At 42.2% G+C, this 18910-nt stretch overlaps 2 protein-coding genes across 2 annotated transcripts in view; both read right to left on the reverse strand.

Annotated features, from left to right (window-relative positions):
• LOC311494400 (tumor necrosis factor receptor superfamily member 14-like) overlaps positions 1–12000 on the reverse strand; it is a gene marked incomplete at its 5' end in the record, with an annotated part of 40631 nt that extends 28631 nt beyond the window's left edge. Inside the window, one exon of the mRNA XM_084553430.1 lies at positions 11941–12000. Coding sequence (XP_084409556.1) covers positions 11941–12000 — 60 coding nt within the window. The remainder of the gene's footprint in view (positions 1–11940) is intronic.
• Positions 12001–16950: 4950 nt separating this feature from the next.
• LOC311493725 (tumor necrosis factor receptor superfamily member 14-like) overlaps positions 16951–18910 on the reverse strand; it is a gene marked incomplete at its 3' end in the record, with an annotated part of 30202 nt that continues 28242 nt past the window's right edge. Inside the window, exon 11 of the mRNA XM_084552497.1 lies at positions 16951–17034. Coding sequence (XP_084408623.1) covers positions 16951–17034 — 84 coding nt within the window. The remainder of the gene's footprint in view (positions 17035–18910) is intronic.

Raw genomic sequence — 18910 nt, forward strand, 5'->3', positions numbered from 1 at the left:
CGGGGGGCGGTAAACTAAATAAAAAGAGCATTATGGATATGGCTTGTGCATTTTTATCGTGTATCTTTTTGATGATGTTCCTTTAGAGATTTGTGGTGGTTTTGTTACGGATAGATTCATTTTAAAATTACTTTTGTCTGAGTGCTGAACACGAGGTCTGAATAAAATGGAGGATTTAGTTTCTGACAGGTGTGTTACATCCTACAACTCTGTTCTTCACTCGTGTCGTACTTATTTGTTCGACAACTCCACCCTGGTATTATGAAGAGGGAGACGAGCCATAGCACTGGAGAACGGAGACGGTGTTTAGAGTAAACAGGTCATATATAGAAGTTGAATCCTATTAGATGAGTCATAATTATACAGATATCGACCCATGAGGAACTTACCGACGACGACCAACGTAGAAACCAAAATCCAACAAAAAACGTAGAAACCAACGAGTTAACGTTAAGAACAACATGAAAAAGGGGTTACGTGATGCGTTGACTCCGCCAAAAGAACAGTCAGTTTAAAGATTCTCTTCTTTTCTTCTTCGTCAGTGTCGAGCATTCAAAGCAGAAGTATCGCGACAAGATGTTTCGATACCTCGCTTCATCAGTTGAAAAATCACGTGACTCCCCAAATGACGCTTCATTACGTCACGCGTATTGGCCGTCATCGGCGACGTGTCACGGGATTGTCAAATTCACAATCAGTAGCGGTTTTAGGCACGGGCGAAACCGGGCAGTCGCCCGGGGCGGCATTTTTTCATGACACAAAGGGGGCGGCACGAGCACTTGGAAAAAAATAAACAAATAAATCTGCGCCGCTACATAGTTTTCTATTATCTGTCATATCTGTGTGGGGATATTGTCGCCCCCTGCAGCTGCAGGCGCCCCTGCTTGCTGAGAAGGTGTGTGTGAGAAAGGGAAAGGGGGACGCGGGGGACAGTTCACCTCTGGGTCTCTCCCAAATTGAACGGACGGTAGGGGGGTCCACTGTATAAAAGGGCTAAAGTCAATCACACCTTGACTTTCTTCCATATAACGCACATTTCATTCATAATATTATAAATACAGGCCTATAATTCCTGCACATTTTTGTTTTTATGAATTGTGTGAAATGGTCAAATAAAAATAGGTAATACAAAACGATTATGTGGTCACCAAGGTGAATTGGTTTAGTCTTGACTTCTGGTCTTGAGTGACAGCGCTGGGGGATGGAAATCTGTTGATTGTCGAGTGTCAAATAAACAGAGATGGACAGAAAAAGGTCAAAGCCATCAGGTAATTCAATGTAGAACCGCCACTGCTCACAATGCTTATAAATGGGCACAATCCCTCAGATGGTTGTGGGTTTTTGAGAGGAGCAGAGTTTTGCATATGTTACATAGTTTCATTCATTTAGAACGAGGGAGAGTGAAGCTTAAGGTAAGATTAGTATAACATTAGATTAACTTGCATACTCACATTGGCACATAGGCATTCACACACTATACACTGATTTACATACCTGTATACATACATACAAGAGGAACATACTAAAGCCTAACTCAGCTGAAATGATCTTGTTTTTAAATAAAAATCTCTAAACCACCCAAATCCCCTCCCCAGTCCCCCACAAGCATTTTGTACAACTACTGTCATCACCGTCCCTAGATGCACAAGCATTTCACTTATTTTGTAAATATATTTTTGTATTTCTATCGATCTTATGAAAGCATATATTTAAAACATACAGTATTATATGATGTCAAACTCATACAAGTATATTATTTTCCATAAAAGTAAAAGAAAAAGCATTTCAAGACGCACATACTGTACATCCCTTATTGTTAAACAAACACAACTTTCTGTTTCACGACCTTTCGTTTCATGCGAATGCTATGTATAATATTATCCAGCAGATGTCGCTACATTTAATTGTATCAAATACTTCGAAACACCTGAACCATTTCAACGCAATTGCTTCAGATTGATTCAGTGGTTCAGAAAGCTCCTGTTTCTCCATCACTAATTGGTACAGAGCCAGCGCTGGGGCTTCTCATCAGCCTCCTTAGGCGCGGTCTGGTAGAGGAAGCCCGGAACAGAGCACGCACAGAAGTTTTATTCTAACTACGCTCCGCCCGAAGAAAATGGGAGGAGCGAGGCCTTTTGTACGGTGGCCGAGAGAGCTCAACGAACTGCAACTTCAGAAAACACGTGCAAATAGACTTACAACACCAGCAAATACAAAAATGCGCTGCAAACACAGAAACGCGCTGCAAGTTCAGAAATGCGCTGCAAAAAAAACTAAAAAGCGATGGACCTCGTTTGCTCAAACCCCGATCCTCGCGAGGAGTTAATGACTCCTTCTCGGCAGTGTTTGAGGTTTTGGTCCATTTTGATCATTTTAAATACAAATAATACCTGACTGCTTTGCTGCAACTCCTAACAGAACATCTCAGAACTTTATTCGCTAAGTTAATTTTGAGGATTATTTATATGTAAAGTGTCTGTGCCCAACATAGCTAGCCTGGCAGCAGAAGTTAATTAGATAACTAGACGGCTAATGAATTAACCTTAGGGTAGCCTTCCAGCATAGCTTCGGTGTGTTAGCGAGGCTAACGGGAGCGGGAGCTTGTCACGGTTATCAAACCGGCACCCAAGTTAAAACGTAATATTGAAGTTTTAGAATTTAGAGGGATGATACTTTTAAATACAGCGCATCTGTGTGAAGTTGGAAATTTTTATTCCAGCATGTAAAGTAGGAAACGTTTATGTCATGTTGACGTTACTTTTTCCATATGATCAACGTTACTGTTGCACTGTGTAATAAGAGTTATAAGTATGATATACAGACAGTGTGGCAGACATGGAGGAGGCATCACAAGTGGGTATGCTGTGGGTATATTTGCTATCTACAGAGGACATTTAGGGCTTTTTAATGATACCAGATGTGAAGGGGTGAGGCTTTGGTACCTTTCTCTATTTGCCCAGGGAGTTCACTTCCGCCATAGTGATCACCATCTACATCCCCCCATCAGCTGAGGCCGAAGTGGCTGCTGACGTCATCACCACCACCATCTCCCGTCTGCAGACGCAGCAGCCAAACGCCTTTATGGTGATAAATGGGGACTTCATGTCACCTTGGACAGAACCCTCACAGACTCCACCCAGTATGTGGATTGCCACACCCGTGACAACAAAACCCTGGACCTGCTGTATGCAAATACCCTCAATGCATACAGTGCCACTCCCCCCGGCAGGTTAGATCACAACCTTGTCCTGCTAACTCCTAAGTATGTCCCGCTTGTCCAACGGCAGCCTGTGTCCAAAAAGACTGTAAGGAGGTGGACACTAGAGGCTGAGGAGGCCCTGCAGGACTGCTTTGAGTGAACCGACTGGGAGACACTCTGCCAGCCTCATGGGGAAGACATCAGCAGCATGGCGGACTGCATCACAGAATACATTAAATTCTGTGAGAATACCGTCATAACACCCCAGACGGCTCATTGTTATTCCAACAACAAGCCATCGATTACTAGCGACAAGAGGACTCTGCTGAACAACAAGAGGAGAGCCTTCAGGTCCGAAAACAAGGAGGAGCTAAGGAGGGTACAGCACCAACTGCGGGACAAGCTGAGAGAGGCCAAACTCCAGCAGAAGAACATGAGGGAGGTGTGGTCAGGAATGAAGGAAATAATGGGCTGTGGGGGGAGAAGCAGGCTTGGAGCGTGCGAACGAGCTTAACACCTTCTTCAACAGGTTTAGCTCCAAGACTTCTGTCTCCTCTACCCCTTTCCCCCACACCTCCCCACTGACGCCAACGCTCCCACATTTCATGCCCCCTGCTCCTCCCCCTGCGGTGAGACTCCAGGATCAGACCATGGGAGCTAAACTCACTACACCTCCTGCCTGGTTCCTGTGCCCGAGAAGTCGTCCCCATCTGGCTTCAGTGATTACCGTCCAGTTGCCCTTACGTCCCATGTGATGAAGGTGCTGGAGAGGTTGGTGTTGGCCCACCTAAAGCCACAGGTGAGATCTTCTTTAGACCCCCTACAGTTTGACTACCAGCTGTGTCTGGGGGTGGATGACGCTGTCATCTATCTGCTGCACCGAGCTCACTCACACCTGGATGGTGGTGGAGGCTCAGTGAGAATCACATTCTTTGATTTCCCCAGTGCGTTCAACACCATCCAGCCTTTGTTGCTGGGTGAGAAGCTGCGGCCGATGAGTGTTGGTGCGTCCACTGTCTCCTGGATCACTGACTACCTGACAGGCCACAGTTCGTGCGTCTGGGTCATGTCCTGTCTGATGTGGTGGTGAGTGGTGTGTGCAGGGACGTGCACAGGGGGGTTGCTCAGGTTGCTCGGGCAACTGCCCATATGTCCTTCTCGACTCACGTTGCCCTTCTGAGGGGGAAAAAAAAAAAAATTGTACAATGGATGCAGAATTTCACGTAGGCCTAGATAAAAAAATAAATAATCGCAAAGCCTCATTCACTTCCATTCGGGCACCGAAAGTGAAAGTCAGTAGGGGCAAACTCTGTTTACGTGGCTGCAGCGCTGCACGCGACCGGCAGCGGCCCTAGTAGGAGCACGTCGAGGTTGTCGCATAGACAGTAAAAGATAGGGTTGTCGGGTGAGACGACTCAACGTTGTCGGAGAAGGTGAGTTTGTGATGTATAACAAACGAACGATCATCATCATCAAGTTTTATTAAATGAATTAAAATCTTCATAAATCCAGGCTGAGTTTGCCACGTTTAGCAGACAGATAGCTTGCAGACAAGCAGCCCGTTATCACACAGCCTAGGCTATTTTTTAGGCCTTAGGCAAACTAAACTACATGTCTGCTGATAGTTAGTTTCTCACATTTCGTTTTAGCAAGAAGAATGAATGATGGAAGTAATGCATCACATTACCGTAAATTCCGGACTATAAGCCGCTACTTTTGTCACTTGCTTTGGACCCTGCGGCTTATACAACGGCGGACGGTCACCAGGGGCGCACTGTCATGTCATGGACGATGACACGAGGATTAAGAACTGACTTTTCTGGTATAGTAGGCTGGTTATTCTGATACAGTAAACGGCCGTGTTACTGCACCTTTACTGCTGTGTTGGCTGTTTTCGAAAACGATGTAATAAGATGCTGGTTATTTAGTTGAGCAGCCGGGTTACTGCACTTTTGCAGCCGTGTTACAGGCAAGCACTTTTACAAACAAATTAAATTTACCCATTTAACGTTATTGCCTCGTCAAGCGTTGTAAGCTTTGTTTTTTGTTATACTGCACTACTACGGTACTATGACTGCAGGAAGTGCGCTAGGAGCGCACCGTTGTATTATCTGTGCACTGCACGAATGCTGCTTGTAATGTCAAAGATGTGAAAGTTTGATCAATTGATTTTTTGTTTGATTGATCGAAAGATTTATGTTTGTCAAAAGTAAATAAATGGGACGCTTTGCGTTTCCAAACAGTCATTTCTGTCCCGACAATCCCCTCCGTGGTAGAAGAAACCCTTACGGTAATTAAACATTAAAACACCAGCGGTTTATAGTCGGGTGCGGCTTATAGTCGGGTGCGGCTTATGGCACAATCTGTCTTTTCCCCCAAATTTAGCTGGTGCGGCTTATATTCAGGTGTGCCTTATAGTCCGGAAAATACGGTAATTATTATATTCTGAGTTTGCCACGTTTTGCCTAAATAATCAGACAGATAGCTTGCAGACAAGCAGCCCGTTATCACATAGCCTAGGCTATTTTTTAGGCATTAGACAAACTAAGCTACATGTCTGCTGATAGTTAGTTTCTCACATTTCGTTTTAGCAAGAAGAATGAATGATGGAAGTAATGCATCACATTAATTATTTTATTCAAAATGGTTAAATCCTATCACTATTTTTGGTATTGTAAGTTTTCATGTTTAGTATGTAAATTTGGAGAAACCTACAGTATCAGTGACTTGATAGGATATTGATAGGGATATTGATGTAGGGATTTTCATGACTCAAGTCATGTTTTTCTGTGTTATTATTAGTAGTAGTTAAGGTGATTGAGTGCTGTATTTCAGTGTTTTAACTCTTTGTGTATATATATTTTAATAAAGACCCTGTTATTCTCAGTCCTTCATATAGCCCGTGAGTTTTTGTTTTTTTTTTGGGGGGGGGGGGGGGGGGGGGTGCCCTTTTTTCAGGTCAGAGCAACTGCCCCTCAAAATTCCTGTGCACGTCCCTGGGTGTGTGAGCCCCACAGGGCACTGTGCTTTCTCTGTTCCTATTCACCTTATACACCACTGACTTTAAGCACAACTCAGAGTCATGTCAGAAACAGAAATTTTCTGATGACTCTGCAGTTGTAGGGTGTATAAGCGGTGGACGGGATGATTATATTGATGCTAGCGTGTCAAATTGACCCGATCGGTAGCCGACGGGGCTGTCTCAGTTTAGCTTGGTCATGTGACCTGCCTGTTGCGCCAAGCTGTTGTGCTGTTAATGATCCTACACTGCCTCCTACTGGTGATTTGCAGTATGACACGTCTGCCGTAATTTGTGTTATTCTGTTATTAATACTACTGTATAGTAGGTTAATTATCATTACTATTGTTTATTATTGTTGTCCTCTGCAGACATCACAAACCACACACTCATACTACAGTGTCCTGTTCAGTTGGATAGAGGTCAATAAAGTCATCTAAAGGAGAGAAGTTGCTGCGTCTTCTCTGACCAGAGGATTAGGCCAGTATAGACACAGCCAGAGTATCATCACTGAAACTGTTCCGTCACAATGTGCCTGTTGAGAAGGACCTGGAAAGATGGCCGTATCTGCAGAAAGAAGTAAGGCTACCACAGATCGACGCAGATGTTGAGATACTAATGAACGGAATGAACGCTCACTCTGCGATGGAGCCGTGGAAGATAATCCACAGCCAAGATGACGGGGCTTACGTGGTAAAGACCATCCTCGGTTGGGTAGTTAATGGCCCTCTCAAGAAAAGTGACGATCACCACAAGTCAAGCCACTACAGTCAAAGGACTTCAGTCAACAGAATCTCAGTCAGCAGCCTGGACAGTATGCTGCTGCAACAATACAATCATGACTTTCCAGTGCAAGCCTGTGAAGAGAAGTCCGAAATGTCGTGGGAAGACGTTCAGTTCATGAAGTCTGTGACTGAGACAATCAAGAAAATCAATGGGCACTACACTTTTGGGATGCCTCTCAGGAACAAAAATGTGGTGATGCCAAACAACAAATGTGTTGCCAAGCAACGAGCATCTATAGCTCTACTTGCTGGAGTTCTCCCAAGAACTCCAGCTTCCACGATGACTACAAGACCTTCATGTCAGACCTGCTGAACAAAGGCTACACAGTGGAAGTTCCTGAAGACGAGCGCAACCGCAACGACGGCAGAGTATGGTACATTTCCCATCACGGCGTGACCCATCCACAAAAGGGAAACCTGCGGGCTGTTTTTGATTGTGCCGCTTCGTTTCAAGGGAAGTCGCTGAACGAGGAACTGTTGCAGGGTCCAGACCTCACTAACGGTCTGGTTGGAGTCCTGACGAGGTTTTGACATGAACACATCGCACTCATCTCCGACATTGAAGCGGTGTACCATCAAGTAAGAGTCCCTGATGAGAACTCCGATCTTCTACGATACCTCTGGTGGCCACAGGGGGATCTAAGCCAGCCTCTGCGCAAGTACAAGATGGTGGTACACTTGTTCGGGGCCAAATCAAGCCCGAGCTGTGCCAACTATGCGTTAAGGCGGACTGCAGAGGATGGGAAAGACAGGTCATCACCTGAAGCAGTAACTACAGTCCTAGAGCACTTTTACGTCTGATGAAAAATCAGACGTAAAAGTGCTAATGCAAGTGCTAATGTAAAAACGTCACTAATGAAAGAGTACAGAAAAGGATTAAAATGTAGAAAATGACCCTTTAGTTTAGTTAGGTAATTGTCATCCCCATGATGAGCAATTAGGGGCCGGAAATGTTAGTGCCATTTTCCAAATTGTAATTTAGACTCAGATTTAGATATATTATTTAGATTCATATTTACTGATTGTTTATTATAGCATGATTTGCTTGTGCTATGATTTGCATTGTTGTATTTTATATTTTGCGTTCTAGTTCAGTGCACGTTTAGTGTACATGCATTGCAGTACCTAGATTGACCAGAGAGGCATAGAAGTGTGTGCTGAGCCATGACATGGTTAGCTCGCTGGCAGAAGGAGAGTAAAAAACTGGTGTGATTTGTTTTGGTTTTTCGGTATTCATTAAAGGACGGAGCGAACACACTGTTTTCTACCGTCGTTCATGATCAAACACGCGTAGAGACTCGTAACCACTCTCAGCTCCGTCTGAGAGTGGTTAAGTGAATGAATATGTTGTGAAATACTTACCGACCACAAGGAGGAAACTTTAGCCACTACAGTGTGAGCCGCAATAATCGATGAGCCATTCACAGCGTCAGATAACTAACTCATACTAAACTTATCCCAAAAATTGACACTTGAACATGCATCAACATTATATGAACTACCTAAAATGACTGAAACCATCCTTGAAAAAAAAAAAATTGACGTGTATTATAGTGTTTTAATTCAGCCCAAGTCCCGACAACTAACACGGAGGATGTGGAGCTTATGACCTATACTGCAGCAAGCCACCAGGGGGAGCTCTACTTGCTTTGGCTTCAGTTTTGAGGAGCAGTTCCATGATAACACCTTTATTAGTCATTTGATGCTCTTTACTCCCATCTAGTGGTCAGAAATCATCATGTGCAGCTTTAATGAGCAAACTGTCACAAAGATCAGTTTCCTTAAACTTTGTTCTCATTTAAAACTAGAAAACCAACCTTTCTCCTTGATGTATTGTCCTGGATGACAGACCGTGTGTTTCTGTGCTGCTTCACAATGGTCCTTTAAGTCAGTACAGAAGAATCCCTCAAGTGGTTCACAAACTGTATCTGATGTTGGTGTACATGACCTCTTTACCTTCAGACCAGAACCTATCAACACATATGGAAGTTACAAAACATACAGAAACAAAACTCCTATTGTGTTTAATCTGTTTCTGATTTAAAGATACCTTCAGTGGTTAGAACAACTTTAGAAAATGTGACACAATAGTCTCTTCAGTTTATGAATTCATAAGAAACATCTGCATAAATTAACTTGTCTGATGGAGATTTGATTTAAAATTCATCAGTTGATGTTATTGATGCAGAAAAAAAGGAAAAAAATTTCTACTGATAAATAAATAATATTAACAGAAATGTACCTGCATCACAGTTGGTGCATGGGAAGCACTGCATACGTCCATTAGCTTTATCCATATAAGTTCCATTCATGCAGGGCACACATGACGTACTTATGTATATTGTGCAATTTCTTTCAACTCTGTTTCCTGAAAGACAACCAGCTATTATATTTCACTGTTAAGCCTTCTCGAGGTGTCGTGGGCCTAACTTAAAGGAACCGTATGTAGGATTGTGGCCAAAACTGGCCAAAACTGGTACTGCAATCACTTTCAAAATACTGTAGAACGGTGTCAACTTGCAGCATGTGTAGTCCACAATATACGCGAAGAACGAATGAGGAATCATTTTTACCGAGGTAACATTAGGCTACTCAATACGTCTCAATTACGTTTCACATTGCCATAATCGATGTGCTAATGTTGTTTTCCTCGGCGTTTCAGCATAATGACAGAGAAACGGGCTCATAATGCATTGCTAATGTTAGCAATGACGACTCGCCGTTTTTATTTCCCAAACAATTCCTTACCTTTTCAATTCGATGACCCACCTCCTCTGTATGCGCTAACGTAATGTTACTTTGCACGAACATGCATAACTTTGTTCGACTGTTGTGAATATTTGAAATGTCCATTTACATTATGTACAAGTAAGTTAGCCAGATGAATCTTACCTGTCCAGGAGAAAATTAGCAACGTTGGCGTCTGTCTTCAAATTCTTCTCCGTTTTCAGCCGTCTCCATCTTTCAAAGGCATCTCCTATACAAATCCTTGTTTTATTTCAGACTTTGTCACGACGTATTTCGGATTCATAACGAGGTCTTTTAGGTTTAGTAACGTTATACATGTTTTATCCGACACGTTCGTAGCTGCAGCTGTGGTAACTAGAGCAGAGCTGGCAACCCGGATGACGAAACTCTACTGACTTTGTGATTAGTAGACAGCTGGAGGGTGGCGCCTCAGGCCAAAACACAACATGACAACATCAACATCAGTTGAGGGCTGCAACTTTCACTTTTAAATGACAATATCCTGGCCGGACCACTGTTGTCAGTGATATAAGTATTTGAAATGAACATGATTTATTCATGTCTAGTGACATATCAGGGCCATTTTATGATTAATTGAAATACATTTCTTACATAAGGTTCCTTAAACGAAACATCGGTGAAGGAAGGTGCCCACTTGAACCCCAATGACATGCTGCATACTGCTGTTGTTTAGGCCAGGTTCCTGATGTCTACATATTGCTTGGTAGCGATGGTTAGCTGCTGAGCGGGCCTTACAAGCCAGCAGCGTTAGGTTAGCTTATATTTTACAAGGTTTGCATTATCCTCTACTGCTCTGTGGGCCTACAAGCCAGCAGCATTTACTTAGTTTATTTAGATTGTAGGTTAAGCTAGCCAGCAGTATTTGGTTAGCTTATTTTTCACAAGGTTTGAGTTAGCGTCTGCTGCTGAGCGGGCCATACAAGCCAGCGGCATTTACTTAGTTAATTTAGATTGTAGGTTATCACATGACTATAAGTTTATCAGGGTTTCTCAGTTGGACAGGGCCTCTAAATGTGTTTTGCCTGGGATTTTGGCACAAGGGATTGTTACATCTAATCCTGTGTATTAATGAATGCAAGCAATCTTTTTCTTTTTTTGATTGGATTAAAATGCAAAACTCATGGTAAGGAGCATGTTGTGAAGCAAAATTGTCATACACTGTTATGTCTTATACTGTCATTATTATTACTACCATCAGATGAAGGTAAATAAAAAAGAGTATAAATAAATATGAATGTATTGCTGTTGTTCAATTGCAGTTTTCACTTGTGATCATTCATTAAACAGCAGGAAAGGATGAGGACACTTTAGTATTCAGTTGGATCTTACCAGGTGGACACTTTTGACAGCATTCATTCCTTATCTGATACTCTGCTGGATGACATGTGAAGGTTTGACAGCACAAGACTTTCATCACAATTATCTGTGAAGAGAAGTTAAAAGAAACAACGTCATAAAAACGATCATCTCTCATGTTTCTTGATCCGTCCATCGCTCCCCTCTGACTTTTCTTAACAATGAAACCTGTCTGGGTCATAATAGGAAGCTTGCACAAGCAATCGATGAAGTCATTATTTAAAGGAAGACATTCTTTTATTAACACACTGCAAATTTATTAAAGTATATACATAAATATCTTGATTCTGCTGTTGGTTCTACTTCATAAACAATTTAAATCACTGACTTCTAAAAAATCAACTTCTAAAATTGAAGAGTGGAACAAATATCCTGCCTCATCTGACGACCAGTTCTACTATAATAATGAAGGTTTCTGTTACAGGTCATTTATCAAACACTGTTACATAAGAGTACTTGATATTTGTGTTATTTAACACTAATACAAGTTAAACTATAGACTAGATTGGTCTGTAAATGCAGAGAAGATTCATTTTGTACTGTTAAAGTGGATGAGTTTTCTATATAACACACAGTGTTACTGAATGTACAGACTGGTTGAACTCTGCTCTACAGCATATCTCATCAGAGGGTAACTAGAGAACATACAGTTGACTTTGAGTTGTTGGATGCATGTGAGATGTAAACAGGACTTCAAGAACAACCCCACTGCTTCTATCCCACTAATAGAAAGAATCTCCCAGGATTAGGAGGATTAGAAGAGGAGCATTATGAATTATTATCCTGTGATTTTCTGCAGTAAAGAATCTTACCAGAAAAGCTGAAGTTCTCCAAGATGTTCTTCTTGAAGTCTTGTTATATAGCAGGTACATTGTTTCTTGATCTGAAGACATCTCAGTGAGATTTGGGATGAGGTGAGTTTGAACATCCAAGACATCAGAACAGCATCTGTAAGAAAAAATAAAGGTTTACAAAAACACATTTTCCAGCAGGAATCCTGGTTATACATTGTAGTTACAGTTACATATATCAATAACAGTGTACATTCACTATACAGTTGAGTTTCAGTTTATAGATTTCACAAAAAGTTTGGACACACCTTCTCATTCAGTGGTTTTTCTGTATTTTTTATTATTTTCTAGATTGTAGATTAATACAGAAGACATCAAAACTATGAAGGAACACATGAGGACTTGTGTAGTAAAGAAAGAAGAATTAATCAAACCAGAATGTGTTTTATATCTTACATCACTGGCTTTGGCTTTGATGACAGTTTTGCAGACTTATGTTATTCTCTCAATCAGCTCCTCTTTTCTTTGTATTTTACCACTTCTCTAAAGCCCTTTGTACGTTGCCTGAAACCGAGTCATCTTCCTCTTCTGTAACCTACTTTCAAAAAGTAGAATGGGAGTTAGAGAGAGGTAGAGCTTTCAGCTATCAGGCTCCTCTCCTGTGGAACCAGCTCCCAGTTTGGGTTCAGGAGGCAGACACTCTCTCTATTTTTAAGGTCAGGCTTAAGACTTTCATTTTTGATCAAGCTTATAGTTAGGGTTGGACTAAACCATCCCTTAGTTATGTTGCTATAGGCCTCGGCTGCTGGGGGACGATGCACCAAACACATGTCCTCCTTCTTTATTCTCTCTCCTCTCTTGCATCCTCTACTTTCTTTTCTCTGGCACAGAGCTCTTGCCCTCTAATTTCCTATCTACTACTAGTCATACAATTCTGTGCTATTACTATGTAGAATGTTTACTGCTGTGTTTTTGTAAAGTGTCTTGAGACAATTTGTATTGTTATTGAGGCTATATAAATAAATTTGAATTGAATTTAATTAACTGCTTGTCCAGTGACGGGACGCGGGGGCGGTAAACTAAATAAAAAGAGCATTATGGATATGGCTTGCGTATTTTTATCGTGTATCTTTTTGATGATGTTCCTTTACAGATTTATGGTGGTTTTGTTACGGATAGATTCATTTTAAAATTACTTTTGTCTGAGTGCTGAACACAAGGTCTGAACAAAATGGAGGATTTAGTTTCTGACAGGTGTGTTACATCCTACAACTCTGTTCTTCACTCGTGTTGTACTTCTTAGTTTAACAACTCAACCCTGGTATTATGAAGAGGGAGACGAGCCATAGTACTGGAGAACAGAGAGACTGTGTTTAGAGTAAACAGGTCATATAAAGTTGAATCCTATTAGATGGGTCATAATTATACAGATATCGACGGTTGAGGACCGAACTTACTGACGACGACCAACGTAGAAACCAAAATCCAACAAAAAACGTAGAAACCAACGAGTTAACGTTAAGAACAACATGAAAAAGAAGGGGTTACGTGATAAGTTGACTCCGCCAAATGAAGAACAGTCAGTTTAAAGATTCTCTTCTTCTTAATTGTCGATGGAGGAATTTTTCCCTCTCCTTCCGTGTCGAGCATTCAAGGAAGTATCGCGACAAGATGTTTCGATACATGAGAACAACAATCCGGGTACTTACTGCTCCGCTGACACATCCGGGTATTTTTAGGTGAAACCGGGTGAAACCTACCCGGAAATAGTTGAATGGTGGTCTATGAGAAATTCGGTGCATTAAATTTTTGAACGTTACCCAACTTTTATATATAGATATTTATACAGATCTAATGGTATGGCCAGCCAGCGGACCAGTTATACAAACTCTCTCCCAAGTGCTGACCGATGTCGATATTTAGAAAAACTTAAATTAATAGGCAATGTCGGATGTCCCTTCACGCTGGAATCTGGTCTCTGGGCGAACAACCCAAAGGAGTGGCCAGAGGTGGACTACGGGCAAGCCCGGATCTATCATATGGGCAATCTGGGCACGTGCCCAGGGGCCCTTGGGCAGAAAAGGGCCCTTCACGATCCGAGTTTTTTTTTTTTTTTTTTTTCTCCCCGAAGTTTAAACTTGCCCCTTGTGCTTGATAAGTACCCAATCAGGAGATAAAAATAGTTGTTTACAAAAATTCTGTCTCCCGATTGCCTGTTTTATTTGTCAGTTACTGGACGGTAATGATTGGCAGCAGGCTGCAATGCACTGTGTTGACTGGCGAGTGGTAAAGGTGGGCGGGCATAGCGGGTGGTACGTCTTGCTGGTTCAAGATCAGTTAAAGTTGCGCGGAAGATGGATAGCGGTATTGGCCAAAAGCCCAGCGGAGCTGCAAAAAGGAAAAAGAAACGAGAAAAGGAGGAGAAAGAAGCGGCGGCATTAAAAAATGTCCCGCTAATAAGTAGCTTTTTCAAAAAAGCGAGAAATGAAGAGGAGGAGAATGGCGAACTAGACAACGCTAGCTCGCCCTGCGCTAGCAGCGATCCTCAGCCTCAGCTAGCAGCAGCTAACGTTAGCGGGGATGCGGGAAAAGAGAGAGATGACACCGGTCACCAAACGGAACAAGGTAACGCGATTTCTTCACGTTCATTTACAGTGGCGGATACCGTCATCTCAGAGGACCCCGCACAATGGGGATCAATTACAGAGAGTGTCCGGGAGGAAATTATTCTCAAAGGAGTTTCAGCCTTTCAGAATCGGGCAGCAAGTATCCAGCATCACGGAGGGGGGGCGAGGCTGGCAGCAAGTCCCGCTCTCTCACTAACGAAGCGTTGACCCGACATCTTCAAAATGGTGAAACTATGTCACGAGAATGGATTATTTATTCACCGTCCACTGGAGAAATTTATTGCTTCGCTTGCAAAGTTTTATCAACACACTGCACCGCATTTGTCACCGGATTCAGTGACTGGAAACATCCGCAGAGAATAACGAGCACAAAATGAGCGGTGAGCACAAAAAATGCTGCTGTCACTTATACATCGCACTAAACATCTGGGCACTGTGGATGCTTCTCTTGGGAGACAAATTGAAGCTGAAAGTCAGTACTGGAAGGATGTATTGAGGCGTGTTGTTGCCGTCATAAAATTTCTGAGTGAAAGGGGACTTCCATTCCGGGGAGATAATGAACTTTTGGGATCCCCACACAATGGTAATTACTTGGGAAGCATCGAGCTGCTAGCACAGTTTGATCCATTTTTAATGGAACATTTGCAAAAGTATGGTCAGAAGGGTCGTGGCAAGGTTTCATATTTGTCATCAACTATCTGCGAGGAATTTATTGGCCTGATGGGTGACAAGATAAAGCAAACCATAGCTACAGAACTAAAGCGAGCAAAGTATTTTTCCGTTGTAGTGGACTCTACACCTGACATGTCTCATGTGGACCAGCTAACTTTTGTGTTCCGATTTGTGAATGATAAAGGGAAAGTAGTAGAGCGATTTATCGGATTTGAACCCATTCACAGTCACACTGGGTCAAGTCTGGCTGACTGTGTGATCAAGATGGTCAGCGACTTGGGGCTGGATCTCTCCAACTGTCGTGGCCAAGCTTCAAACGCATCAAACATGTCGGGGAAATATAATGGGTTGCAAGCTCATCTCAAGAAACACAACCCACTGATTCATTACATTCCATGCGCAGCACATTCTTTGAATTTGGTTGGTGTGAACTGTGTTGAAAATAGCTGCCGGGAAGCAAGCCAGTTTTTTGACTTCGTTCAAGCACTATATGCGTTTTGCTCTGCTTCGACCCACCGATGGAATAAAGTGTTTACTTCCAACATCACACTGATGCTAAAATCGCTCTCCTCTACAAGATGGAGCTGCAGAGGAGACTCCACAAGAGCTATTTGTGAAAATTATGCTGAAATAAGAGGAGCCTTACAGATGTTAGCATCTGACGACGAAGAGCGGCAGGACACAAGGCGCAAGGCTACTGCGCTGTGTAACAAGCTCAGGAAACTGGAGACTGCACTCATGACAATATTTTGGGACACTGTGCTACACCGTTTCAAGCTTACGAGCAATGGTTTGCAAAAGAGGGATGTGGACCTAATGACCGCTGTGCACCTTTTGGAATCACTGCACACTTATGTTGCATCACTAAGAAGACAATTTGCTGACTTTGAGACATCTGCTCGGGCTGTCACAGGTGACACAGTTTGATCCAGTTTAGGGCCTTTACAAAAAGCATCATCCAACCCCTTCTACTCTACTGTTCCCCCTGTTTCTTCACCATACTAACTGTTGCCAGCAAGAACAAACTCATTAAAATCTCACACTTAGCATCCAAGATAATACAGCTTCCCACCCCCAGCCTCACTGATGCAAACGACACAGCCACCACACGCCTTGCCCGCACCATAACAAGTAGCCCTGACCATCCCCTGAACCGGTTTTTCACCCTACTCCCATCTGGCCGCAGATACAGAGCCCCTGGACTGGAAAAAAGCACACTTTAAGAAGAGTTTTGTACCCTCAGCCATCACTGCATTAAACAAACTCCAGTGACAATAATCCATCCCCTCTATTCTTTTGTGTTTATGTTGTCTGCACTGTCCACTTTTGCTTGCACTGTGTTGAGGAGGGAGGGTAACTGGGGGGGGGGGGGGGGGGGGGGGTATGGCGTGTCATATTATATGTTATATGTTATATGTGATGTGTGATTTTTTGTATGAGACTGTGATGTTAACATCAAATGCTGCTGTCTTTCTTTTATGGAATGAATTGATGTGTGAAGAAGAATATCCTTTATAGGACAGTAAAGACTCTATCTTTGTCAGCACTGAACAAGAAAAGACACCTGCAAATCTATTGCAGGTTGTTCTCAGGAATTGACTGCAGACAACATTCCCCAACGTTTTTGTCGCACTCAGACTTTTCCTCACACTGCCTGTGTCCAACTGTGAGGGAGAGAGGACATTTTCACGACTGAAACGGTATAAAAAAATGAACTCAGGACAACCATGGGTCAGAAGAGGCTCTCTTCATTGTCTTTGATGGCTATTGAGTCTGAGCTGGTGAGGGAGCTGGACTTTGAGGACTTGATCTGCAACTTCGCAAAGAAAAACACACGAAAAAAGAATTTCTAAAGGTAAGAGCTATTATGCTGTCTGTGAAATGAGTAGTATAATTTGATGTGACTGTGTGACCTGATAATGTAGGCTGATTGTTTTCAATGAACACTATATTTGATTCATTCTATCATTGTCTTATTGCTTGTGTTGGAGATGGCTGGAGATTTATTGAACTGGTCAGGCATACTTTCTCCTTGCTCAGTTGGATTAGTTTCATCTTTTGACCAATAGATGTGTGATTTGACATGTCAGATTGGCTGGGAGTTCAAATAATTAAGGTGGGCTTTAATGACCAGGGTGTGTAGCATTTTGCGTTTGTATCTGTCTGGTGTATGGCTGTCTGGTGGGGTAGCAATCTACTACTTTGGAGGGTGTGGGTGTTTGGGAGGGGAGGGGGCCCATGAACTTGAGTGCCGAGGGGCCCCTGGGGGTACTGATCCGGCCCTGGTCCCCCTGTCCAGTGAATAATATTTATCACAAAAACAAAGATGTTGAATCAACTAAAAAGTGTGAATTTGAGAAAATTCTCCTATTTCCTGAGCTAGATAAAGTCCTTAAAATCTTTCTTGAGGATTATTATCTGACAAGTGAATCATCTCAACGCTTTTACTGTAATTGATGAGAACTATATTAATCAGCATTTAATATAGTTTACCATTTCGACCGCTTGTGTCACACTCTCCACTTCATCTCCTCCTCAGCTGACACTGACAGCAGTGCTACTACTGGACAGACCGTCTGGCTCTGGCTGTCGTCGAGTATCTAGATTCGGTGTCACTGTGAAAAATGTTGACACCTTTTGTAGTTTTGATAAAAACTGTTTATTTTCCTCTCGCCTTCTCCTCTTCTCCGCTCCACTGGGATAACTCCGCCTCATTTTTCTCAACTCAAAACTGCGATCAAGCTTGCACATGCGCAGTAACATGGAATAGTCCATTGCATGAGAAGGGAGGGGGGAAAGTCAAAACGATCATGATAGATTAAGCATTTGTATGTATTTTTAAGAGCTCGAATTAAGACTACACCAATAATAAGTGCTTTAAATCGAAGAAACTTTTATTAATCAGTTTTTATGAGACGTGTGGGGGCCCCTGGAAATCTCGGGGCCTCGGGCAATTGCCTGTGTTTGCCTAATGGTAAGTCCGCCCCTTAAGTATTACAGTAAACAAGTGACTGATATATTTTATTCACATGATATGATGACACTTTGAATTATTTTTATTCAGGTTTGGTTGTTTTTGATTAGAAAGCTATTGAAAATATTTTCTATTTTTTTGGTTTGTTTTTTTGCAATTCTTTCTATTTTTATATTTGTGTTTTAATCTTATATATTCAACTTCTCTAACTTGTTCTTCTACTGGTTCAAGTGACTCAAGTGAAACAGATCAAACTCACTAACCTGTAAGCAGGTATAAACAATGGGTTTTATTCTTATATTATCCATACATACATTGAATATATAATAGTCATGGTAACACAAGCGGTTTCCTGACGGTACAGTTATGACTGACACTGACCTCGAGGTATTTTGTTACTGTGAAGTATCTTCAGATATTATTAAAAGTATTTATAACTAAGGTTTAAGTCTCTACACTGATGTAAAATCACAGAGGCAGTGTCCCATATTGAAAAATGCTTTATTGTCATTACATCAGTACAGCAAAATAGTATGCCACATCTAAAGAGTACAAAGATAAAAAAAACAAAAAAAAACAAACATAAAGATATTATATTTTCTGTAACGGCTTGTGGCAACGTGGGTGGCACACTGAAAACATGTCATCTCCACACAGAAAGGAGCAGTACCTTCTTGCTGTGAGGCATCAGTGCTAACCACCACGTCACCATTTTGTT

Source organism: Chelon labrosus (assembly GCF_963514085.1).
Source record: "Chelon labrosus genome assembly, chromosome: 10".
In the NCBI taxonomy this organism is placed as follows: Eukaryota; Metazoa; Chordata; class Actinopteri; order Mugiliformes; family Mugilidae; genus Chelon; species Chelon labrosus.